Genomic DNA, 27,988 nt, shown 5'->3' with positions numbered 1-27,988 from the left:
CTCTACACTTATCATGCAGCTATTACGTGATAAGCTGACACTGGACTTCAGAATAAGGAAGCGCTGCAGGATGTGGAAGACGAAAATCTGTGAGACATAAAAGTCAACAAGAGAAACCATCTCCGACCACTCTAGACCTTCCCATCCCACCCCTCTTGGAAATTCCCTCATTGTCACTGAGAAACACCAAATCTGACTTTTACATTTGGTCTCAGAATTTAGGTTCCTGTCCTGTTGGTTTTCTTTTTTTTACACAGTTTTCAAAAGTTCTTAAAGGCAAGAGTGAATTTCTGTGGATTTTACTAGTCCCAGCTTTTAGGTTAAGAACACTATCAGGACTGCATAGAGGCTTTTTCAGCATTACTGTACTGTCTCCTGCCAGATGTGGCAAGATCACCATTAGAATGGAAATTACATTCATTCAAAAGCCATTAGAATTTTACGTGATGCAAGCATCTAACAGAAAGGTTAATCACACTATAGAGGTGTATGTGGTATCATTTCCCCTTTTTCTAATTGTTTAACTGAATTTTATACCAGTGTTTAAAATTAATTGGATGTCAGCTTGAGGTGGTAAAAGGTTGTTTGGGGAGTTTATTGTATGGTTTTGCTGTAAGTATTTCAAACTCTGCTGAAATGTTGCTGAAAAGCACAGTGCTGGTAACAGTTCAACAATCCATGGCTGCTCATTCTTGCCTACTTTTACTCTGCCTCTGACGCAGGTTAGCGTTGAAGGTGGTATGGAAAAGCCTGCATGCATGTTCAGTTCTTTGTTTCTTTTCTTTCCCTCTCCCCCTGGGCCCCGCCCCTCCCCTCCTTGCTTGTCAACGTCTGTCTTTTGTTCAATATGTGTAACCTGAAGCTAATTTGTACTGCTGGATATCTGACTGGAGTCACAGATACAGAATCTGTACCATACTGAAACACAACATGGATTAACGTTAAACAAATAGAACAAACCTAAATTAAAATGGAATAGCTTTCTTCATTGCTGTTCAGTCATTAAGTCACTTCGGTTTCTTTACTTTGCTAAATGGGAATAATAAACATAATGTAGAGTATAATTATGTGGTAAAAATGACATTAAATTACATAGTGTATACAAGGAGACTTAGATAATATCAGGCACAGTAGACCCTCAAATCACTCTAAAACTATGTTGAATACAATTAAATTAACACTTGAAACTTAAAAACCAAGCTGCTGTGGTAAGCTTGAGACAAAACCAAGCAAAGATAACTCATCTATTGTGGTTCTTAGCTAGTTGTGAATAGAGTGGAAAGAAAAATAAGTTCATGCCAAAATTCTGACCTAAGGATTAAAAAGATTTCTTTTGATATTATCCTAGCTCCTCGCAGAAACTATTTAATCAGGGTAGTGTATTACAGGTCATTTCTCTTTCAAATCTCTCCTTTAGACGATTTCCCGTATGGAGAGTAGTAAGGTCTTTGCACCCTCAGTCAGGGCAACTAGTGCTCACTGGTTCAATGATTAAATAGAAATGTTCAGTGTTATACTTGGAGACTCCGTAAGTTCTTTGGGTGCAATGGGAATTAATTTCCCTCAGTTTTGTTTAATATCATCTATACCATCTTAAACTCCTTTTTGAAGTGGCCTGTGGCAATTCCACTCTGTTATCTTTAGCATTAGAGAGACAGTGTTGTCAATCAAGTATAAGGACTTCTACATCTTCAGGTAATTTAAGTTGTGATGATGTAAATGCTTACTTAACTGTGCAAATAGAAGAAAAGAGGTATAGATAACCATCGCAAAGAGTCGGACACGACTGAGCGACTGAACTGAACTGAATGAACTGAACTGAAACTAGAAGAATAATATAGGCTTGGATATCATGCTCATGCTCAGTCGCTTCAGTCATGTCCGACTCCTTGTAACCCTGTGGACTATAGCCCACCAGGCTCTTCTGTCCATAGGATTCTCCAGGCAGGATTTCTGGAGTGGCTTCCCATGCCCTCCTCCAGGGGCTCTTCCTTACCCAGAAGTTGAACCCAAGTCTCCTGTGTTGACTGCGTTGCAGGCAGATTCTTTACCTCTGAGCCACTGGAGAAGCCCATTCTTGGATATATACTTAGATTATAAATATATTCATAACATCTGTGATAATACTGCACATATTTGGCACCCATAACGTATTTATTGGGGCTTCCCTGGTGGCTCAGTGGTCAAGCAGTCACCTGCCAATGCAGAATATGTAGATTCGATACCTGGATTGGGAAATCCCTGGAGCAGGAAATGGAAACCCACTCCAGTATTCTTGCCTGGGAAATCCCATGGACAGAATAAGCCTAGTGGGCCACAGTCCATTGGGTCATAAGAGTCCAACACAACTTAGCAATTAAACAACATATTTATTATATCACTAAATTAATGAATGAATGGAGGTAGTTTAAAAAATTGTTTTTCTATTATTGAAAAATTTGTACTCAACTTAATAAGGTAACATGAATATATAATTAAAAAGAAAAATCAGCCATGAAAATAATCGCAAACAATAGCAACAATAACAGCTACAAAGAAAGAAAGAAAAGACATCCAGATTCAACAGGAATACTGTATTTCTTTATTTATTACTGACAGGAGTAATACTGGCAGAAATAATACTGCTTTTCTTAGCAGATGAAACGATTTTCCATATTTCCATTGCCTACCCCAATTGAAAATCCTCAGGGATCTGCAAAACTCAAAACCTATTAAAATTAATAAATAAATTAAAAATTTATTTATTAAAATTAATAAATAAATTCAGCATGGTCACAGGATACAGGTTCAATCAACTGTATTTCTATATACTAGTTATGTCTTACCCACACTAGTGGTAGATATGGGCAAGACATAACTAATATATAGAAATACAATTACATCTATTACTTTGGGCAAGAATCCCTTAGAAGAAATGGAGTAGCCCTCATAGTCAACAAAAGAGTCCTAAATGCAGTACTTGGGTGCAGTCTCAAAAATGACAGAATGATCTGTGTTCATTTCCAAGGCAAGCCCTTCAGAATCACAGTAATCTAAGTTTGTGCCCCAACCACTAATCCTGAAGAAACTGAAGTTGAACAGTTCTATGATGACCTATAAACCTCCTAGAACTAATACCAAACAAAGATGTCCTTTCCATCACAGGGGACTGGAATGCAAAAGTAGGAAGTCAAGAGATACCTGGAGTAACAAGCAAGTTTGGCCTTGGAGTACAAAATGAAGCGGGGCAAAGACTAATAGAGTTTTGCAAGAGAATGCACTGGTCATAGCAAACACCCTCTTCCAATAACACAAGAGAAGACTCTACATATGGATATCACTAGATGGTCAACACCAAAATCACACTGATTATATTCTTTGCAGCCAAAGATGGAGAAACTCTATACAGTCAGCAAAAAAAAGACCAGGAGCTGACTGTGGCTCAGATCATGAACTCCTTATTGCCAAATACAGACTTAAATGGAAGAAAGTAGTGAAAGCCACAGGCCCATTCAGGTATGACTTAAATCAAATCCCTTACAATTATAGAGTGGAAGTGAGAAATAGATTCAAGGGATGAGATCTGATAGACCAGGTGCCTGAAGAACTTAGGAGAGAGGCTCATGAAATTGTACGGGAAGAAGTGATCAAGACCATCCCAAGAAAAAGAAATGCAAAAAGGCAAAATGGTTTTCTAAGGAGACTTACAAATAGCTAAAAAAAGAAGAGAAGCTAAAAAGAGACAAAAAAGAAAAGGAAAGACATACCCATCTGAATGCAGAGTTCCAAAGAATACCAAGGAGAGGTAAGAAAGCTTTTCTCAGTGATCAATGCAAAGAAAGAGAGGAAAACAACAGAATGGGAAAGACTAGAGATCTCTTCAAGGAAACTAGGGATACCAAGGAAACATTTCATGCAAAGATGGGCTCAATAAAGGACAGAAATGGTATGGACCTAACAGAAGCAGAAGATATTAAGAAGAGGAGGCAAGAATACACAGAAGAACTGTACAAGAAAGATCTTCACGACCCAGATGATCATGATGGTGTGATCACTCACCTAGAGCCAGACATCCTGGAATGTGAAGTCAAGTGGGCCTTAGGAAGCATCACTATGAACAAAGCTAATGGAGGTGGTGGAATTCCAGTTGACCTATTTCAGTCCTAAAAGATGATGCTGTGAAAGTGCTGCACTCAATATGCCAGCAAATTTGGAAAACTCAGCAGTGGCCACAGGACTGGAAAAGGTCAGTTTTCAACACAATCCAAAAGAAAGGCAATGTCAAAGAATGCTCAAACTACTGCACAATTGCACTCATCTCACACGCTAATAAAGTAATGCTCAACATTCTCCAAGCCAGGCTTCAACAGTACATGAACCGAGAACTTCCAGATGTTCAAGCTGGATTTAGAAAAGGCAGAGGAACCAGAGATCAAATTGCCAACATCCGCTGGATCACTGAAAAAGCAAGAGAGTTCCAGAAAAGCATCTACTTCTGCTTTATTGACTATGGCAAAGCCTTTGACTATGTGGATCACAACAAACTCAAAAATTCCTCAAGAGATGGAATACCAAACTGCCTTCCTTGCCTCCTCAGAAATCTGTATGCAGGTCAGGAAGCAACAGTTAGAACTGGACATGGAACAATGGACTGGTTCCAAATTGGGAAAGGAGTATGTCAGGGCTGTATATTTTCACCTTGCTTATTTAACTTCTATGCAGAGTACATCGTGCAAAATGCCGGGCTGGATGAAGCACAGGCTGGAATCAAGATTGCTGGGATAAATATCGATAACCTCAGATATGCAGATGACACCACTCTTGTGGCAGAAACTGAAGAGGAACTAAAGAGCCTTTTGATGAAACTGAAAGAGGAGAGTGAAAAAGCTGGCTTAAAACTCAATATGCAAAAAACGAAGATCATGGCATCTGGTCCCATCTCTTCATGGTATAAGATGGGGAAACAGTGGAAACAGTGACAGACTTTATCTTCTTGGGCTCCAATATCACTTCAGATGCTAACTGCGGCCATGAAATTAAAAGACAGTTGTTCCTTGGAAGGAAAGTTATGACCAACCTAGACAGCATATTAAAAAGCAGAGACATTACTTTGCCGACATAGGTCTGTCTAGTCAAAGCCATGATTTTTCCAGTAGTCATGAATGGATGTTAGAGTTGGACTATAAGGAAAGCTGAATGCCAAAGAATTGATGCTTTTGAACTGTGGTGTTGAAGACTCTTGAGAGTCCATTGGACTCCAAGGAGTTCCAACCAGTCCATCCTAAAGGAAATCAGTCCTAAATACTCATTGGAAGAACTGATGCTGAAGCTGAAGCTCCAATACTTTGGCCACCTGATGTGAAGAACTGACTCATTTGAAGAGATCCTGATGCTGGGAAAGAATGAAGGCAGGAGGAGAAGGGGATGACATAGGATGAGATGGTTGGAGGGTATCACTGACTTGATTGACATGTGTTAGAGCAAGTTTCTAGGAGTTGGTGACAGACAGGGAAGCCTGGTGTGATATAGTCCACTGGGTCACAAAGAGTCAGACATGACTGAGCGACTGAACTAAACTGATACATGATACCTGATACATGATACATGATACATGAAAAAGCACTAACAACATTAAATCTATAATTGATAAGTGAAAGATGCAATCTGAAAGAGGCTACACACTGATTCCAACTATATGATTACGGAAAAGATGAAACTATGGACACAATAAGAAGATCAGTATTTGCTAGGGATTCAAGGAAATAGGGTTGAATAGGCAAAACACAGAGAATTTTCAGGGCCGTGAAAATACTCTGGAAGAGACCATAATGGTAGATACATGTCATTATAATTTGCCTAAATTCATTGAATGTATAATACCAAAAGTGAAGCCTAATGTAAATGACAGACTTTGGGTGATTATGATAAGTCAGGATAGGTTCATCAGTGCTAACAAATGTGCCAGTCCAGTGGGAGATGTTGATAACAGGGAGGCTGTGCATCAGGGGGATGGGGCAGAGGATATATAGGAAATCTCTGTACCTTCTCCTCAATTTTGCTGTTAACCAAAACCTTCTCTAAAATAAACTCTTTAGGAAAAAAAAAGTCCTGAATTTGAATATTGTTTACTTTATTCTTTTCTATAACATATACAGAGCCAGCATATTTTTTTATACCTTTGTGAGTTTGAATTGACTTCAGCATTTTATTCTTGAACTTGGAAAGTGTTGAAATATCTCTGAGAGGTTTGGTTTTGTTTTTTAATGTGACGCCTTTTGCCAGTGTCTCTTCCTCTCAGACGTCTTCCTCATTTGTCAGTATCATCTTCCTCATTTATGTTGGTAAATTCACCTTTACTAATTTCCCCTGGCTGCATACTTTGAGTCTCTTATTAAGTGACTGTCAACATTCACATATGCAGCTGTTCTTCTTTATCTTCACCTATATTGAACTTGAATTTCACTTTTGGTGTTAATACTTTTTATTTCTTCACTACACCCTCTTCTTTGTTGGCAAGTCTTTCTTTTGATTAGAGCCATTTTTCTAAGATGTCATTTGAGTTTATCACTGAAAGACAATGAGGCAATGCAGCTACGTGCTTTGCTGTGTGTGCATGCACCAACTAACAGATAATCAGTGACCAGTCAGTAACAGATTTTGAAAAGTAGGAATATGATTGACCACTGATTATGAAGTGCATATGTTATTTGTGGAACAATTCATGGACTGAAGAGCTAACAGCTTTACTTTATGCAGATACAGTTAACATGACATGGTAACAAAAACTTGAGCTTGCTCTTGAGGGGCACGGTATTATTTTATATATATATATATATATATACACACACACATATAACTATTATGTATGTTATATTACTATATTACAAATAAATGTATAAATATATAACTAAATAATCTTGGTTAATTGAAATTTGTGCAAAGGAAGGAGTTCACATATAGAATTGTGGATGTATAGAATCTGTTGCATATGTGTGTGTTCTTTGGCATATGTGTTCTATTTTTGAGCTGCTAAAACTTTAAGATGGTATCCTTTTATATGTTCCTAAGGAGACCTGTTTCATTCATTTTCATTAAAGATAGTCTCTGCAATGGTTTTGTGACTAGTCAATGGGGATTGTCAGTAATTTCTTATATAGAAAAACTTTGAAATCTATTATGTTAAAAATATTATTATACAGTTTTGTTTCTGAAATATCAGATCCCTCAACATGAAATTTAGATTATGTTAATTTTTGTTGAAGAGATATTGAAAATATTTGTATTTTTGGAGTAAAACATTTTAAGCTAATGAAACAAGAAGGACGTTTAAGAGTTTTGAATTTATTTTATACCATGTACTTAACTTAATGGAGAAAATAGCCTTCATATATCCATTTAGTTTGAAGGTTTAAAACTATGGTACTGTGACATATGGTACTGTGACATCTTTTAAATTCAGTTAAGTTTATTCATCTAAGAATTCTGAATTGTGATTAAGAGTACTTACGTAGCATAAACATTCCATTTGTATTTTAATTTCTTTAGAATTGTTCCCTTTGCTCATTTGAAAATCTAATCTTTTTCTTTATAGCTAATTCAGTTTAATATGATAGTTACATATTAAGCTGTATAGTTATTTTAAATGTTTCATTTTTATTTAAAAAGTAACTACTCATAGCAAATTTACTAGCAGAAATTTTCTATACTTTTGTAAAATAACTTTAAAAATGTTTCTAGATATATTCCCAGTAGTGGGATTGCTGGGCCATGTGATAGTTCTATTTTTATTTTTTTGAGGAACCTCCATACTGTTCTTCACAGTGACAGTATCAATTTACATTCCCACCAACAGTGCAAGAAGGTTTCATTTTCTCCACACCCTCTCCAGCATTTATTGTTTGTAGATTTTTTGATGATGGCCAGGATGGGGTTGGGGTGGAAGGAAAGAACAAGAAATAGCCAATGTATGTATGCATATAGCTAACTCACTATGTTGTACAACATTGTAAAGCAACTATATCCCAATTTAAAAAAATATCAGTGTTTCCCAAATAAAGGTGATCACCATGTGAAAAAAATGCTTCTATATTTCTGTGTTTTTCTGCTCTAACACTATAAAAGTGCTTTCCCCTGCTATGTGTTCTCATAGTTACCATAGACTCTATTATTTTTTTACTCCATAGAGATGAGCTGGTTATATAGTATTTTAGAAGGAGATACAGATACAGGTGGCAAAGAAAAAATTAAAGCAATTAAAACAACAGAGTGCTCAAGGTCCAGAGTAGTACAGGTAATGAACACTGTGGTCATCTGGAGGAAGAGTGTTTCGCACAGAGTGTAAGATCCTGAGGCAGAAACAAGTTTAGTATATTGATGTAGCAGAGGAGTCTAGAGATGGCCGAGCAGAGCTGTGACATGGTGAGTAGTAGGAGATAAGATCAGAGAGTAACAAAGGACCGGTTATTATACAATCTTATAGACCATTGTAAGAACTTTGATTTCTACCCTGAGAGAACTGAGGAGCCATTGGGGAACTTGCCGAGGGGATAAATGATCTGACTCATTACAAGATCACTTTGATAGCTGCACTGAGAAAGGGAAACAAGAGCGGGGATAGAGAAAACTGTTCAGTTCAGTTCAGTCGCTCAGTCGTGTCCAACTCTTTGCGACCCTGTGGACTGCAGCAGGCCAGGCTTCCCTGTTCATCACCAATTCCCAGAGCTTGCTCAAACTCATGTCCATCAAGTCGGTGATGCCATCCAACCATCTCATCCTCTGAGAAAACTCTTAGGTGAGAAACAAGATTGACTTGGAGTAGGGAGGCAACAGTAGACATCTTAAGGAGTGATTAGATTCCATATATATTTTGAAAGTAAAAGCGATTAGATTTGCTAATTGATTAGACACAGAGTATGAAAGAAGAGATGAGCTGAGAATACTTCCAAGAGTTCTGACCTCAAGACTGTAGGGCGAGCAAGCTTTGGAGGAATGTAGGGAACTGAGTTTGAAGCATGTGAATTCTGAGATGATTATTAAACATTCAAATGATAAAGTCCAATAGATTGTTCAATTTAGGACTATGGAATACAGCCAAGGGGTTCAAGTGGAGATATTAATTACAGTTTCATTAGAATAGGGGACATGTCCATCTTGTTTATCCCAGTGTGCCCTCTTTTTATACAGCGTTAATACTTGCAAGGTACTTAAGAAATACTTTCTGAGTGAGTGACTACAAGTATAGTGATTTGTGTGCTAGAAAGCTGAGCACCAAAGAATTGATGCTTTTGAACTGTGGTGTTGGAGAAGACTCTTGAGAGTCCCTTGGACTGCAAGAAGACCCAACCAGTCCACTCTGAAGGAGATCAGCCTTGGGTGTTCTTTGGAAGGAATGATGGTAAAGCTGAAGCTCCAGTACTTTGGCCACCTCATGCGAAGAGTTGACTCATTGGAAAAGACTCTGATGCTGGGAGGCATTGGGGGCAGGAGGAGAAGGGGACGACAGAGGATGAAATGGCTGGATGGCATTACCAACTCGATGGACATGAGTTTGGGTGAATTCTGGAAGTTGGTGATGGACAGGGAGGCCTGGTGTGCTGTGATTCATGGGGTCGCAAAGAGTCAGACATGACTGAGCGACTGAACTGAACAGAACTGAACTGAAATGTTTAACCACAGTCTCTCTAAAGAAAAAATAAACAGAACAAAGCAAAATTCATGATTTATAGCATTTGCAGATTTCTGTGGTGCAAATATTCCTACTATGATTTCAGGCTACCAAAGTAACATCGCTGACAGCAGTGTTGAGAAGAAATATGCACAGTTGATTCCCTCTAACAAGTAATAATGCAGCTCCAGAACAAAACTGAGCCCTTTGTTGCTTAGTGATACAATCAGATACATATTTTCCTTACTTATAGGTATGGAAAATATAAATAATCTTTGACACTTGGGCAGATTTGAAGGTAAAGAAATTCATAGATGATAATACATACAAGCTCAAAATCGAGGACTTGAGCAAATATTTAAAAACCTTTGTCATATACCAGACTGAATAATAGAAATACTGAGCTAACTTATCCCTGTACCTTTAGGCTGTCTTCTAAATTACTCCACACAGATGGGATATCTTTACATAATTCCTGAGAAAATAATTTTAATTTATAAATTAATCCATTGTAATATTAACAGCACTCTCTTGCAAGAGTGTCTTCATGATTTCTAAATTATCCTAGAAAGTATGTTAAAAATGTTGCCATAAAACATTTATCAATAAAATATCTATGCAAAGTTTAATCAAGTCACTATCTTCTTGAGTCCAAACTCTTTGGCTTGACATTTTTAGAGTCATTATTAGGTTTTTAAACATTGTTTACTTATTTAATATTTAAAAAATTTTATAGTGGTCACATATACCAAACATAAAATTTATTAGGTAACTATATCTAGGTGTACAGTTCAATGATACATTCACATTGTTGTGCTACCATCAGCGACATACATCTCCAGGACTTTAATTAACACTGTATTTTGTTTCATTAAAAGGAGCAGATTTTGTTGTAGATAATTAGAAAAGGAAAAGTATAAAAGATAATAAAATTACTGAAAGTCTCACCATTCAGAGCAAATCAAATCTACATCTACCTTATTGTACATATAGAATTATATCAGACTGTTAAATCCATTGTCTAACAATTCCTCAGATCCTGTTAAGTCTAAAATGGCTTTCAGATTCTGACTGTATGATGAAGTGGTGGGGCTGCAAATCCCAGTTGTATGTTTTACAGCATTTATTTAATGTACCATGATCAAGCCTTAATTAGAATGGTTTATTCTCAGAGCAATGAAGCATAGGGAAGTAGGACAATCCCTCATCCTGAACGTATGGTTTAGAGCTGAGCCCTGGGGAGAGGGAGTTGCAAGTAGATGAACACTGGTCATTAAGAAATTGTTAATGGAGCGAAGCTTAGGGATAAGATAATTTCTCTGAATTCTATATGGAACACAAATAGACATCATAAAAATATCAGGCAGAGGGCAGTTTGTAACTTAAGACTTTTGCAGGTTTGGCTGCAATATGCCCAAAACAGCCACCGGGAAAGGGCATGGCTTATTCCAGACACACTATTATGCTCTGTACCAAAGAGCATTTTTGTCTCTCTCTCTCTGGCCAGGGCGGAATAGGGAAAATGGAAATGTTAAAGAAGACTACTGATAAACTGTTATCAGACCTTTCTAGGGATTCTTTGAAATAACTGGAGACTAGTTGTCTTTGAAATAACTAGCAAGAAATGGTTTATAAGTAAAGGTTACGGACTAAAAAGTGTTGGGTATGTTAATGTTAGCACATTTATATATATGTGCCTAGAGACTTGATTGGGATTCCCTAGTGGCTCAGATGGTAAAGCATCTGTGCAAAACGTGGGAGACCCGGGTTCAATCCTTGGGTCAGGAAGATCCCCTGGAGAAGGAAATGGCAACCTACTCCAGTACTCTTGCCTAGAAAATTCCATGGATGGAGGAGCCTGGTGGGCTACAGTACATGGGGTCGCAAAGAGTCGGACATGACTGCTCGACTTCACTTCACTTCAGAGACTTGATAAAATTGATGTTATATTCAAATGTAATTTCTAATTTGCTAGGTAAAATTTTATTTTTAAATGCTTCAACATTTATTTGCTCATTTCTTTTTGTTGGGGGTTTTAGCTGTTTTCAGTTCTTTGAATTTTGATTTGAAAAATATTTTTGAACTTGTTGGAAAATTGCACCCCTGCAATTTGACAATACAATCATATAAAATAATGACATTTTAAGCTATAAAAATTGGCAGTTACATATGGTTCAATCTAAAATCATGTGTAAAAATGTCATATTTACAACAAGATAGCAATATCTGTAGATTTTAATGGAAAAGGTTGTATCTCATCACTTTAATTTTTATTTGATTACTTTTATGATTATTTTATTCAGTAGTCTGGATTGTGTGCTTACCATGTGCCAGCTAGTATGATAGACATAAGGATACAATAAGGGCTAAGCACAGAATAAATATATTTTAATAACCCTCTAATGGTAAATTTAAAATGACACAATAATGTGATGCTATTTTAGTAAGTTTAATAATTAAAAAATGTATCTTTATTTATGCATATGTAAAATGTACTATGCAAGAGTTGTGTATATATATATACATATATATAATACATACATGTGAGATAAATATATCACAAAAAATGAGAGTTAAAATGTGACCATCAAGATCATAGATTGGCTATATTTGGGGTGTAGGACAATTATGGATAAATTTAACTTTCTAATATATATGTTTAATTTTTTCACTATGCCTGTATACTCGTTATAATTAATCAGGGGAAAATACATTTAAATAAAAGATTGGTATAGAGGATGGATCAGGATCAGAGATTGGGGACTGGAATGAGAATGATTTACAGAGTTTTTGCCATATGTTACAACTTTGAATTATTTGATTCTTAAGCTATATCCAAAATTCAGGGAAAAAGATACTTTTGGAGGAAATGCATTTTATCCTTTCTGGCAGTTTTTTCAATTCAACAAATCAGACCATCTGGAAATTGTGATCAGATAGAGTTTCTACAGCTTCATTCACTGAGCTTGCTTTAGTATATGCCTGGGCTTCCCAGGTGGCTCAGTGGTACAGAATGGGGAAGAATCCACCTGCCAGCGCAGGGATGGAGGAGGTGTGGGTTCAGTCCCTGGGGCGGGAAGATAACCTGAAGGAGGAAAGGGCAACCCACTCCAACATTCTCGCCTGGAGAATCCTGTGGACAGAGGAGCCTGGAGGGCCACAATCCATAGGATCGCAGAGTCGGACACAACTGAACTACTGAGCACGACACCAGGTAGAGAAGAATGAGGAGACTGGTCAGGCACTAGAATTAAAGGCTGATAAAGGCATTTAAAAAAATTTACTGAAGTATTTATAGCCATAATATTTAAAGCAATGATAAAATTCACTGCAGTACATTTAGATAATTTGTTATCAGATTGAGGCCTCATGATTTATGATTATATATTTTCATCTGTCCCTAATAAATTTCAAAAGAAATCAAGGTTCTATGACAGTTTGCATAACAGTTAGCTCTATGAAAAGCAAATTTTAAAAAGTATAGCATACAAGGTAAATTTTTAATTTATTTGGATAAAAAGAAATTATTTCAGTTAGATTAAATATTTATTTTAATAATTATTTATGTCAGGTGTCCCTGGGCTTGAAGAATATAAAGAATTTTTTGCTGTGTTTGTTAAGGCTTTTGGACTACTAAATAAAACACATTAAATTACTTCCTTAAGGTTTCCAGGTGAAAAAACAGTGACTGTCACTTAAAAAATCTTTAAATATTTTAATTAATACTGGACTCTATGCTTTGAAATTGTCCTTTCAGTTCAGTTCAGTCACTCAGTCGTGTCCTACTCTTTGTGACCCCATGAATCACAGCACGCCAGGCCTCCCTGTCCATCACCAACTCCTGGAGTTCACTCAAACTCACGTCCATCGAGTCCGTGATGCCATCCACCCACCTCATCCTCTGTCGTCCCCTTCTCCTCCTGCCCCCAATCCCTCCCAGCATCAGAGTCTTTTCCAATGAGTCAACTCTTCGCATGAAGGGGCCAAAGTACTGGAGTTTCAGCTTTAGCATCATTCCTTCCAAAGAAATCCCAGGGCTGATCTCCCTAGAATGGACTGGTTGGATCTCCTTGCAGTCCAAGGGACTCTCAGGAGTCTTCTCCAGCACCACAGTTCAAAAGCATCAATTCTTCGGCGCTCAGCTTTCTTCACAGTCCAACTCTCACATCCATACATGACCACTGGAAAAACCATAGCCTTGACTGGACGGATCTTAGTTGTCCTTTACTGTATATTAATAAGGGCTTCCCTCATAGCTCAGTTGGTAAAGAATCTGCCTGCAAAGCAGGAGACCCGGGTTCAATCCCTGGGTCAGGAAGATCCCCTGGAGAAGGAAGTGGCAACCCACTCCAGTATTCCTGCCTGGAGAATCCCGTGGACAGAGGAGCATGGGGTCACAAGAGTCGGACATGACTTAGGGACTAAACCACATATACTGATACACTTTCCTAGAGTTTCTAACTTAACTTAAAAATGTGCTTAGAAAATGGAAGAAAATATTTTCTAATATCCCTATTTATCAAGTGGTATATACCATATACTTAAAAAGATAATATTTTTATTATATTAATTGTTCTATTAATAATTTTCTAACATCTCAGTTAAAATTCTAGCATTCTCAATTAGAACATAGGTAAATATATGTGAGATATTGTTTATAAACATGTAAAATATATAGCATAGACAAGTGCTAAATTTTAATATTAACCTATAGTTAACGCAACTAGTTAGGAGTCGTAAGAAAGTGTAGAAGTTAAGAACAGTAGGGTCCTGGAGTGGACTGAAGTGGTTTGAAGCGCTACTGCGTGATCCTGTGAGAGCTGAACATCTTTCAGATAAAAGTTGTGTTCAAATGTTACGTTTCAAAATGGCAAATTTCAGAAGGATAGTGTAGAGAAACAGTGACTCTTCGTTGGCACTAATTCCACTGTGTGTGTGTGTGTGTGTGTGTGTGTGTGTAAGGATGGTGAAGTAGCCTTATAGGCAAGAAGGAACTGTGTAGAACTTAAAGATGATGTTTTGGTCTACAGAACATATATAAGATTTCCAAGAATTTCTAACAAAGCAAATGGATAGGATGTTTCAGGATAAGATCAGAACCTGTGAACTCACATTCAAATCTTTAGTAAAAATATAAAGTTAGAAGTCAAGCAATTCTTCCAGTGCAGAATGAGTGCAAAACACTTAAAGGAAAACACAAAGTTTTTATTCAAAATGTGTGACTGTTGGTTTTTTCATGTGTAAAATTCAAATGTTCATTAGGGAGGATCTGTAATCCTTTTCCGGTCTAAGATTTTTGAGGTCAGAGGAGGTTGTAAGCATTTTGCTACGGCTGAAGCAAAGCCATAAGCGCCTGGGTCAGAGCTGAAGTAGTTTAAACGTCAGAAGATCTTTTTGATTTTAGGCAGATGGACACAAGGGCTCTAGTTGTGAAGACTCCATCTGCCAGTGCAGGAGACACAGAGATGCAGGTTGGATCCCCGGGTCGGGAAGATCCCTTGGAAGAGGAAAGGGAAGCCTACTCCCGTATTCCTGCCTGGAAAATCCCATGGACAGAGAAGCTTTCAGGCTACAGTCCATGGGGTCACAAAGAGTCAGACACGACTGAGCACACACACGGAGAGGGATACAGTGAGTTCAACACATTTTTTATTTAGGTTGGGAAGACACAATTCAGTTTATGTTAAATGGGAATAGAGGGGCTTCCCAGGTAGCACTAGTGGTAAAGAACCCATCTGTCAATGCAGGAGACATGAGACATGGGTTCAATCCCCGGGGTGGGAAGATCCCCTGGAGGAGAGCACGGCAACCCACTCCAGTTTTCTTGCCTGGAGAGTCCCATGGACAGAGGAGCCTGGTGGGCTACAGTCCATAGGTTCACAAAGAGTCCAGCATGACTGAAGTAAATTAGCACAAGACAGCACATGGGAAATTATACTTAATATCCTGTAATAACCTATAATGGAATATAATCTAAGAAAAAAATGGGAATAGAAAACACTCACAATTCAATAAGCCAAGTGCTACTATCACAGTCTAAGTGATATAATCCTTTACCAATTAAGACCTAATTAGGGCTTATGTAATTTTATGGTTATTTCAATAAAGCATTAATTATATTGGGAACTAAAATTTCTTCAAACATATTGCACTGAATATATCTCAGATTTTATTGCAAATTGTATGATCCTAAATTTTGAGTAGTTTTGGTAATTGAATAATGTTTTCTAATAAGGAAATAGTAAAGTATAAGTAGTAAAACATTCATTGATTTCAAACCAGTGAATGTGATGAAATAGCATTACATTATCAATTAGAATAACTCCAATGTTATTTCAGATTTTACATAAATATTGGCAGAAAGTAACTGGGAAAATGACCTTTTTTCCCCTCACATACTTGAAACACTAAATGTTTTTTCCCTCACAGCCTTCACACACTAAATTTTCATCAAATTTCATAATGTATCATTAACATTTTAAGGACGTTGTGAGAATCTTATAATCTGATATGCTAATGCATATCTCCTCCAGATTAGAGCAAAGAATAAATCAAACCATAACAAAACTAAAGACAGATGCTCAAACCAAAGAAACATTCCTTTCTAGATCAGTGGAGCAAGATTAGAGGTGGTTTCACTTGTTTTCTAACTTGAAACTGACTTTGTTTCTTCTTCGTACTCACCTTTGTGCCTACAAAAATGAAGGAGTGAGATACTTGAAAACTAGAGATAGAGGGGAAAAGAAGACTGGCAGTTTCAGAAGCTTTAAAAACTGTGGTTTTGTGCTTACATATCCTAGTCAGTGGTAACTAACCACTGCTCCTTCGATTTAAACCCATGGGCCTGGCATTTGAAAATTGTTTCTAAAGCTTTATGCCTTCGATACCTTCCATTTCAAAACAATAAACACAGAGGATGGACTGATGGGAAAAAAGTCATTTTTTTCATAATGTTGACTTAATATAGTAAGAATTAATATTAAGCTCCATTTTATTTTCAAACAAGTTTATTAATATAGAAAAAAGTATTCTTTCCTTTTCATGGATGAGAACATTGATACTTGAAATTAGTCACTTCACCTCCCCCACCCCCATCAATCCCATGCAAACTGCCAATCACAAAATGGAGACTAAAAGCCACTAGTGTGGTTTATTTTTACCATAATATTGAATTAAAGTATAACCATCAGTAACAGGGCTTCCCTGATAGCTCAGTTGGTAAAGAATCTGCTTGCAACGCAGGAGACTCTGGTTCAATTCCTGGATGGGGAAGATCTGCTGGAGAGGGGATAGGCTACCCACTCCAGTATTCTTGGGCTTCCCTTGTGGCTCAGCTGGTACAGAATCTGCCTGCAATGTGGGAGACCTGGATTTAATCTCTGAGTTGGGAAGATCCCCTGGAGAAGGGAAAGGCTACCCACTCCGGTATTCTGGCCTGGAGAATTCCATAGACTGTATGGGGTCTCTAAGAGTCCAACCTGATTAAGTGACTCTCACTTTCACTAGTAACAGGTAGATATTTCCCATTGTCTTAACACAGTCTGCATTGTCCATAATATTCAATATGAGGAAGCAAACACACACTGAAATTTCATAAACTGGATTATGAGAACAAATGGATGTCTCTCCAGCTTCTTATAGTTGCTTAAGAATCTCGGGATTCCCAAAGTAGATGGGGGAACATTCTAAAAGATTATCTTTAAACAGTTATCAAGTGGTATGCCTCATTTCCTAACCACTTAGTCTTTGGGCTTTTTCTTGTCTATCGTCTGAATCAGTCAGATACCATCTTCCAGGCACAGGGTTTGCCTAGCTCATGGTCTCCACAGATTACTGGAAGTGAAAGCCAATCTGAAGAACTGGAGAAACTGCTGGCTGATAGCAATCATTTGGAGGGAGCTTACTGCCTCTGTTGGATCCTCTATAACTGGGAGACCAAACCGGTGCTGGCCTTGGGGCAAGGATCAGGTACAGGATGGCTGGCACTAAGAATCAGCAAACCAGAGAGAGGAGGTGGGTAGCATTCATTTTTCTGATAGAATAGTGACTGACAGAGAGGAGGAAGCCCCCAAAGTACAAGTTAAAGGTCACATAATTTTTGTGGCAATTATTTGAAGCCATTTGAGAAAATGTACTAGTGTTAAGTGTTTTTAGTTGAGTTTGTCCTTCTTGGAAAGACTGGTTTTCCCATCTCTTTCATTCACCTTCTTCATTCCCTCTAGATGACCTCAATGGGGATTAGGGGTTTAGGGTGGGAGTGGGGAGGCCATAGAAACAGAACAAGTTCAGCCACTGATGGACCCATTTGTAAATGGGTTCATCATCATCAGTGTTAGTCACTCAGTCCTGTCCGACTCTGTGACCCCAATGCTGGACTGTAGCCCTCCAGGCTCCTCTGTCCGTGGAATTTTCCAGGCAAGAATATTGAAATGGGTTCCCATTTCCTTCTCCTGGGGATCTTCCCAACCCAGGAATCGAACCTGGGTCTCCTGCATTGCAGGCAGATTGTTTATTTTCTGAGCCACTAAGGTTAGTGACCTCCTTTAAGAACTTTCACCTAGGCCCTTTCCTTTCATCAGATCCATTTTGTCACCATTTCCTTTTAACCTTAGCCCACTGCCCAGCTTCCCTGTCTGCCTCCTCCTCCCTCTCAGTGTTCTCCTCACCTGTCCACCGAAATGGCTGTCATAGAGTAGATGCTGGCGAACACCGCTGTGATAGGAAAGAAGTTCTGGAAGCGACAGTAGTTGGCGCCGAAGTACCACTCGCTGTGCAGCGCATAGATGAAGTTGACCAAGGTGTTGAAGGCGGCCATGGAGGCGTCGGAGAAGGCCAAGTTCACGAGGAAGTAGTTGGTGACGGTCCTCATGCGCTTGTGGGCCAGAATGATCCAGATGACGATGAGATTCCCGAAGACGGCCACGGCCACCACCACGCCGTAGGCGAGGGACCAGAGCGCGATGCGCCAGGACGGCTGCACAAACTGGTTGGTGATGTTAGACCGGGACTGCGAAGGCGCCGGGGAGGCCGCCGCCAGACCCAGCGGGGAGAAGGAAGCGGAAAGATTGCCGGCTTGGACGAGCAGTTGCAGCCACTCAGTCTCAGCCTCTCCCGCGGCCGCCCCAGTCTCGAGCGCGGCACTCAGGTTCCCGGTGTCCGCGCCGGCCATTCCTCCGTCGGTCCAGTTCGCGGCTACGGGGAGCGAGGCCATAGCGATGGGTGTGCAACCCGAGTCCCCTCGCTCACCCACCGAGAGCCCGGCCCGTCTCCCGCGAAGTTCTTCTCTGCCTCCCTGTCGCTTCGCTGCTGAGCGGACCTCAGCCCCGCCCCGAATCGAGATGGAGAAGGTACCACAGCCCTTGCTGGTTAAGGGATGCTTTGACCCTGCAGGTGATGGGAGAAAGGAGGCGCTTTCTCCAAAAGCGACTTTGAGCATCTATCGGGCAGGAAGGATGAGACAGTCTGAAAAAAGTGATGTTAGGAACTGGCGCCAGCGGAAACCCTCCAGGAATCACTCCTGCTGGAGTTCCCCGGGCACGAGCTGAAGCGCTGAGGCTCAGGAGCCGCTGCGAGCTTTATAGTCTCTTACAGGGCTCTGCTTCGGTGACGGTGTGGGGGCCGCGGGGCTGACAACCCCTTCTTGGAAGACGACTGCGCTCCTTTCCTCCACCCCCGCCCTCTGGGTTTCATTCATCCGCTACTCGCTGGAGCTTGGCGGGTTGACAGGCTCAAGGAAGGGCTGCACTTTCTTATATGTAATTAAAATCTTGACAAGATTGTTTTTCGTCTTTTAACTTCAAGATATTTTGCTGAGGTCCCTGCTTTCAGCTGTATTGTGGACTTTTATTTTCTAAACCAATTAAACCATTCACCCCTAAGGCATAGGCAAGGTCCCAGAAGATTTTCTGGCAAGATCGCCTGTGGGTGCAGTTAGCTGAGGACTATGAGAACCACTCGCTTTGTTCCACCGGCTTTTGGAATTTCACTCGAATTTCTGCTTGTGTGTTTCTGTTCTCCCTTCTCAGATCCCGTTGCTTTTCCTGCTTCCCAAATCCACCCATTCCCTCTCTTCCTGTAATCTCAGTCACCAGAAATTCTTCCCCTCCTCTCTCCTAAACCCCAGGCAGAGAGAGACTTTGGCCCAGAGGATTCTTCTCAGGTTGGAAGGCCGTAACATACTGAGGGTAAATCAGAAATATCGAGATGTAGGTCTTCTTGAAACACAAGGACAAGACTTAAATTTCACCATTTCTCTGGGATGAATGTATCCTATGAACAATCTACATAAGTACACAGGGCTATAGGGTTTTGAACATTTGGAGCCTTGGCTTTTAGGGCCTGATCATGTGGATACACTAATGAGAATGAGACAAATGAGCTTTGGCTGACAGCCAGTGAGCTGGAGTGTTCGGTGGAGTGTGAGCTGGAGTCTGTGCTTAGGTGGATCTCACCAGCCATTTATCAGGATGTTCCAGAGCCAAGACTCTCTTTTATATTAGTCTCTTGTGGAAGGGATTAGGGTTACATGTGTTTTAGCAATCTCCCCAAAACACTTGAAATCTTTTCCCCCCATTTGAGCATTTTTTCCCCCACTTGAACTCTTTGTGCCTTGATTTCTTCACTTGAAAGTGAAGATTTTTTTTTTTAATCTAAATTTCAGTGTAAACAGGGGGATAACAACAGCCTTTCAACAACACCAAGCAGGAGAGAGACCTCAATAAATGTTAGTGCCCTTCTCTCTTGTTCAGTTCAGTTCAGTCGCTCAGTCGTGTCCGACTCTCTGTGACCCCATGAGTCGCAGCACGCCAGGCCTCCCTGTCCATCACCATCTCCCGGAGTTCACTCAGACTCACGTCCATCGAGTCCGTGATGCCATGCAGCCATCTCATCCTCTGTCGTCCCCTTCTCCTCCTGCCCCCAATCCCTCCCAGCATCAGTCTTTTCCAATGAGTCAACTCTGCAGGAGGTGGCCAAAGTACTGGAGCTTCAGCTTTAGCATCATTCCTTCCAAACAAATCCCAGGGCTGATCTCCTTCAGAATGGACGGGTTGGATCTCCTTGCAGTCCAAGGGACTCTCAAGAGTCTTCTCCAACATCACAGTTCAAAAGCATCAATTCTTCGGCACTCAGCCTTCTTCATAGTCCAACTCTCACATCCATACATGACCACTGGAAAAACCATAGCCTTGACTAGACGGACCTTAGTTGGCAAAGTAATGTCTCTGCTTTTGAATATACTATCTAGATTGGTCATAACTTTTCTTCCAAGGAGTAAGTGTCTTTTAATTTCATGGCTGTAGTCACCATCTGCAGTGATTTTGGAGCCCCCAAAAATAAAGTCTGACACTGTTTCTACTGTTTCCCCATTACAATATGCATTACAGCCAAACATTTTCAGATAAGATGTATTGGAGAGCAAGTTTGATTTGCTTCCAGAGAATGTAGCTTGTGATTTGTGAACACTATTCTTTAGTGTAAGTACCTATTCCTTAAAAACCTAATTATTGCATATATGGACTTAGGGTGATGAATAATATTCTCTTTCTTATAGTTTTTATGACAAAAAATTAGTCTATAGAAATAAATTTGAGGCACCCTAATAATAATTCTATGGACACAACACTGCTTCAAAATAAATGCATGCTAAAAATGATAATTATTAGAGGTTATTATTTTCTATTTCTTCCCAGAAATACCTGAAAAACATATGATAAATCATAAGTTAACAGATTCCACACTTCCTGCTAATTAATTCTAAATTAAATTGCTTTCTTTTGAAAGGCAAATTACTTCTCTCTGTCAATTTACCATCTTGAAATTACTTAAGTTAAAATGAAAGTCTTCCTTCCCTAATGAAATTAAGGAAGAATTTTTTTTTAAAATTCTTTCATATGGCACACACCATTTATCAAGATTATGAAACGGACCATGTTGTGGTTTGGTAATTATAACTTTAAATATTTGATCAAAATATGCATAAAAGTTACTTATTTGTGTAAAAATGTATTCAGTTTACATTACTGTTTTACTTATCTGTAAGTGTTAGTTGCTTCAGTCGTGTCCAACTCTTTGCAACCCCATGGACTGTAGCCTGCCAGGCTTCTCTGTCCATGGGCTTTCCCAGGCAAGAATACTGGACTGGGTTACCATTTCCTTCTCCAGGTACTTATCCATACAGATCATCATAAGTCTGTAATTTTGTCCTCATTGTACTTACATAATAGTAGAAGTGATATGACAGAAAATGATTGGCAATGGAATTAGGAGAAGATACAATAAAAGGCATTTAAAGAGTTGTTTTCTTTCAGAAGAAGAGAGGGATCCAGGTCATAGCTTTCCTTTTAGATCTGCCTTATATAGAAAGACTCTCCTTGTGTCCCAGTAGAGTAGTTATTGTTCATGCATTGCTTCAATCATTCCTGCAATGTGTATTGAGTGTACTTCTTTCCAGTTCAGTCCAGTTGCTCAGTCGTGTCCGACTCTTTGTGACCCCTTGAATTGCAACACGCTAGGCCTCCCTGTCCATTACCAACTCTCAGAATTCACTCGAACTCACGTTCATCGAGTCAGTGATGCCAGCCAGCCATCTCATCCTCTGTCGTCCCCTTCTCCTCCTGCCCCCAATCCCTCCCAGCATCAGGGTCTTTTCCAATGAGTCAGCTCTTCACATGAGGTGGCCAAAGTACTGGAGTTTCAGCTTTAGCATCATTCCTTCCAAAGGACACCTAGGACTGATCTCCTTTAGAATGGACTGGTTGGATCTCCTTGAGACTTCTCCAGCACCACAGTTCAAAAGCATCAATTCTTCGGCACTCAGCTTTCTTCACAGTCTAACTCTCACATCCATACATGACCACTGGAAAAACCATAGCCCTGACTAGATGGACCGTTATTGGCAAAGTAATGTCTCTGCTTTTCAATATACTATCTAGGTCGGTCATAACTTTTCTTCCAAGGAATAAGCGTCTTTTAATTTCATGGCTGCAATCACCATCTGCAGTGATTTTGGAGCCCCCAAAATAAAGTCTGACACTGCTTCCACTGTTTCCCCAACTATTTGCCATGAAGTGATGGGACCAGATGCCATGATCTTCGGTTTCTGAATGTTGAGCTTTAAGCCAACTTTTTCACTCTCTCTTTCACTTTCATCAAGAGGCTTTTTAGTTCCTTTTCACTTTCTGCCATAAGGCTGGTGTCATCTGCATATCTGAGGTTATTGATATTTCTCCCAGCAATCTTGATTCCAGCTTGTGCTTCTTCCAGCCCAGGGTTTCTCATGATGTACTCTACATATAAGTTAAATAAGCAGGGTGGACAATATACAGCCTTTTTGTACTCCTTTCCCAATTTGGAACCAGTCTGTTGCTCCATGTCCAGTTCTAACTGTTGCTTCCTGACCTGCATACAGGTTTCTCAAGAGGCAGGTCAGGTGGTCTGATATTCCCATCTCTTTAAGAATTTTCCACAGTTTCTTGTGATCCACACTGTCAAAGGCTTTGGCATAGTCAATAAAGCAGAAATAGATATTTTTCTGGAACTCTCTTGGTTTTTCCATGATCCAGAGGATGTTGGCAATTTGATCACTGGTTCCCCTGCCTTTTCTAAAACCAGCTTGAACATCTGGAAGTTCACGGTTCACGTATTGCTGAAGACTGGATTGGAGAATTTTGAGCATTACTTTATTAGCGTATGAGATGAGTGCAATTGTGTGGTAGTTTGAGCATTCTTTGGCATTGCTTTTCTTTGGGATTGGAATGAAAACGGACCTTTTCCAGTCCTTTGGCCACTGCTGAGTTTTCCAAATTTGCTGGCATATTAAGTGCAGCACTTTCACAGCATCATCTTTCAGGATTTGAAACAGCTTAACTGGAATTCCATCATCTCCACTAGCTTTGTTTGTAGTGATGCTTTCTAAGGCCCACTTGACTTCAGACTCCAGGATGTCTGGCTCTAGGTGAGTGATCACACCATCATGATTATCTTGGTCATGAAGAATTTTTGGAAAGTTCTTCTGTGTATTCTTGCCACCTCTTCTTAATATCTTCTGCTTCTGTTAGGTCCATACCATTTCTGTCCTTTATCGAGTCCATCTTTGCATGAAATGTTCCCTTGGTATCTCTAATTTTCTTGAAGAGATTTCTAGTTTTCCATTCTGTTGTTTTCCTCTATTTCTTTGCATTGATCTCTGAAGAAGGCTTTCTTATCTCTTCTTGCTATTCTTTGGAACTCTGCATTCAGATGCTTATATCTTTCCTTTTCTCCTTTGCTTTTCGCTTCTTTTCTTTTCACAGCTATTTGTAAGGCCTCCCCAGACAGCCATTTTGCTTTTTTGCATTTCTTTTCCATGGGGATGGTCTTGATCCCTGTCTCTTGTACAATGTCACGAACTTCCATCCATAGTTCATCAGGCATCAGATCTACACCCTTAAATCTATTTCTCACTTCCACTGTATAATCATAAGGGATTTGATTTAGGTCATACCTGAATGGTCTAGTGATTTTCCCTACTTTCTTCAATTTAAGTCTGAATTTGGCAATAAGGAGTTCATAATCTGAGCCACAGTTAGCTCGTGGTCTTTTTTTTGCTGACTGTATAGAGCTTCTCCATTTTTGGCTGCAAAGAATATAATCAATCTGGTTTCCGTGTTGATCACCTGGTGATGTCCATATGTAGAGTCTTTTCTTGTGTTGTTGGAAAAGGGTGTTTGCTATGACCAGTGTGTTCTCTTGGCTTCTTTCCAGAAGCTATAGCAAATACTAGGGATATAGCAGTGAAACAACTAGATACGAACCCTGTCTTCACAGAACCTGCAGTCTAATAGTATTTTTGACTTTGAGGTGAGAATCATGAGTAATAGAATGGAAAGGCACAGAGAGCAATGGAACTATGTCACCAAGGAGGTGGATGTTGTGCCCACTGGATTCTTTTAACTTTGCCTAAAACTTTTCTTTGTGAGGATAAATTGAAGTGCTAAAATAAAGATAGACTTAACAGAAGCTTATGCCTTGAAAAATAGGAAGGCTTAGGGGATAATGGTTAAGGAGAAGGTTTTCCAACTAAGAGAATTTGTTGAATAAACTGGCTATCATAGCTCCAGAATCTGAATCCTGCCCTTATCTGAGCCCACTCTGCTGATTTCATAATTCTTCCTCATCCTCTTTCCCTTACCTGAAGAACTCCAAAAGTCTTAGCCTTGAACTACCAAGGAAAGTGGCAAAGAGGCCAAGACACACCTTCTAACACAGTAGAAGGTGACTTAGAGAGGTATTCCATGCTCCCATACCTAGAACCTGGAAGTATGTTTGAGTATGTGCCTATGGAAACATCTGAGGATCCTGGGAAGTCAGCCAAGCATGGTACTGTAAGAGACATTAATAGGTTTTAGATTTAGTGTGTAAATCTTGGTTTGATGGAATAAATGTAATACAAATTACGATCATTTATGTGACTGCTTATAGTTTGTTCCTAATAACCAAGAAATGTTTGCCTATTTTACTGTGCATAATAGATTACATTTTTCCAGATTTTATTTACTCTCCATATTTTTATTTATAATACTTACTGGTGATGTACCCCATTAATTTGCTAACAATTTATATTAATAGAATGGATCCTGGCCATGTATTATTTTTTTCCTCTCTTACAACTCAAGAAAACAATATGGCATATTTCATGCTTATATTTTTATTTTTAACAGGCCTCCCCAAAATAAACATTTCAGGATAGAATTTCAGGTACTGTTGCTGGCTAGTGAAGGAGTTATTTTCAGAAAGGAAAGGTTGTCAAATGTCCAGATTTCTGTCTCTGACAATAATCTTTTTGACAGTTCTCCAGCACTTTTAGTTTCAATATGTTCATCATTCCCCATTATGTTGAGATATTCTTTTTCATCAGTATCATTTCCTGATAAGTCTACTCTTTGACTCTTGCTTTATTGGTTTCTGTTTATTATTTCATTGTACCTGCTTTGCAATTACACTGGGTCATTTCCACCCTCTGAGTTTTGGGCTCCTAAAATCAGACTGCTCAGTATTGCTGGCAACCCACCAATTAATCAATAGTAGATCATCTCCAGGTAATTGTGCAGACAGCTACTCAGCAATATTTGCTGTCTACCAGACACCCTTTCCATGTGGGTCTCTGATCGGTTCCCAGCCTTTCTTCAATTCTCTTTCTTCTCCATCTTCCTCTTTGGGTTTAACAAATTATGTTGTTTCCAAAGTATCTGACAGAAGTATTTCACATTTCTGTGCACTCCATCCATCTTTTAGGAATTTATTGTCTCTGTGAAAGTGGTTTATCTTCTTTCATCCGTGCTATGTGTTCTTTCAACAATTTCTATCCTCTCTCTCTCTTAAACAGTTACTTTTCTTGAAGATTGAGGCATATTTAAGAATCTATATTAAATAGCCCTTTTCCTGATTACATTCCATTTTGGTTTCCACTGTTCTCTCTCTTCTTTTGTTTCTAGATGAAATTTTTAAACAAAATATCTAAATTTAATATTTCCACTTCACCACTCACAATATCTATAGGTATGAAAATACTTAATACTGTTGCCTCAGTTCAGTTCAGTTCAGTTGCTCAGTCGTGTCTGACTCTTTGCAAACTGCATGTTAAACAAGTTTCCACTTTCCATCCTTAACTTTCTTGATCTCTCAGTAGCATTAGCATTTGACATTTGCATTAGCTTCTTAGGGCTGTCATAACACATTAGCACAAACAGAATGGCGTACAACAGCACTTATTTTCTCACAGTTTGAGAGGTTAGAAATCTGAAATCAGGACGTGAACAAGGTCGTTTTTTTCTTCTGGAAGCTCTGAGGGAGAATATGTTCCATGTCTCTCTCCTAGTATCTGTTGGTTCTTGTCAATCTTCAGTGTTTCTGGGTTTGTAGATGTATTACTCCAATCTCTACCTGTCATCACATGATAAATTTGTATGTCTTTACATCACATCCCTATATGTTGTTCTGTGTCCAAATTATCCTTTTCTTATAAAGACATTAGTCATTGGCTTAAGGGCAACCCCAAGCCAGCATACCTCATCTTAACTTGCTTACATCTGCAAAGACCCTATTTCCAAACAATGTCTTCACTTGTATAAATATATTCATTTTAACCCAACATGCCCCAAAGTTTTACCTATTCCATGTCAAGTACAAAATCTTATTAAATATTAACTCAAAAATCTCCAAATCTTATCATTATCAGAAATGCATAAGATTCTGAGTATAGTCTGTCATGCAGCAAAATTCCTCTCCATTTATGGATCTTTGAAACTAGAAAGCAAGTGATCTGTTTTTAAGATACAGTGGTGGGGGCTTCCATAGTGGCTCAGTGGTAAAGAGTCTGCCTGCCAGTGAGATGGGTTTGGTCTCTGGTCTGGGAAGAATCCACAAGCTACGAATCAGCTGTCACTGTGCCACAACTACTGAGTCTATGCTGTAGAGCCCAAGATCGCAACTGCTGAGCCCACACGCCACGGCTACTGAAGCCCGTGTGCCTAGAGCCTGTGCTCTGTAACCAGGGAGAAGCCACTGCAGTGAGAAAAGCCTGGGCACTGCAACTACAGAGTGTCCCTGGTTCAGTTCAGTTCAGTTCAGTTCAGTTGCTCAGTCGTGTCTGACTCTTTTGCGACCCCATGAATCGCAGCACGCCAGGCCTCCCTGTCCATCACCATCTCCCGGAGTTCACTCAGACTCACGTCCATCGAGTCCGTGATGCCATCCAGCCATCTCATCCTCTGTTGTCCCCTTCTCCTCCTGCCCCCAATCCCTCCCAGCATCAGAGTCTTTTCCAAGGAGTCAGCTCTTCGCATGAGGTGGCCAAAGTACTGGAGTTTCAACTTTAGCATCATTCCTTCCAAAGAAATCCCAGGGCTGATCTCCTTTAGAATGGACTGGTTGGATCTCCTTGAGTCTTCTCCAACACCACAGTTCAAAAGCATCAATTCTTCGGCACTCAGCTTTCTTCACAGTCCAACTCCCACATCTATACATGACCACTGGAAAAACCATAGCTTTGACCAGACGGACCTTTGTTGCCAAAATAATGTCTCTGCTTTTGAATATGCTATCTAGGTTGGTCATAACTTTTCTTCCAAAGAGTAAGTGTCTTTTAATTTCATGGCTGCAGTCACCATCTGCAGTGATTTTGGAGTCCCCCAAAATAAAGTCCCTGGTTACCACACTAAAAAAAGACTCGTGCAGCAACGAAGACCATTACAGCCCCAAATACATAATTATTTAAAAAACACAGTGGTGGGGCAGGCATGAAATAGGCATTCCCCTCTGAAAAGGCAGATAATGGAAGGAATTAAGGAATCACAGTTTTAAAGAAAA

The 27,988-nt window shown here is 39.5% G+C and overlaps 1 protein-coding gene and 1 long non-coding RNA gene across 2 annotated transcripts in view; one reads left to right on the top strand and one right to left on the bottom strand.

Annotated features, from left to right (window-relative positions):
* TACR3 (tachykinin receptor 3) overlaps positions 1 to 18,918 on the bottom strand; it is a 68,737-nt gene extending 49,819 nt beyond the window's left edge. The window contains exon 1 of the mRNA XM_040237745.1: positions 18,310 to 18,918. Coding sequence (XP_040093679.1) covers positions 18,310 to 18,854 — 545 coding nt within the window. The 5' untranslated portion in view covers positions 18,855 to 18,918. The remainder of the gene's footprint in view (positions 1 to 18,309) is intronic.
* Positions 58 to 27,988, top strand: LOC120861865. The gene is made up of 3 exons (XR_005720630.1): positions 58 to 266; positions 10,334 to 10,346; positions 27,977 to 27,988. It is a non-coding gene; the product is annotated as an uncharacterized LOC120861865 (long non-coding RNA).

Source organism: Oryx dammah, unplaced genomic scaffold, assembly GCF_014754425.2.
Source record: "Oryx dammah isolate SB20612 unplaced genomic scaffold, SCBI_Odam_1.1 HiC_scaffold_3, whole genome shotgun sequence".
Taxonomy (NCBI): domain Eukaryota; kingdom Metazoa; phylum Chordata; class Mammalia; order Artiodactyla; family Bovidae; genus Oryx; species Oryx dammah.
This window is presented reverse-complemented; position numbering and strand designations above follow the sequence as displayed.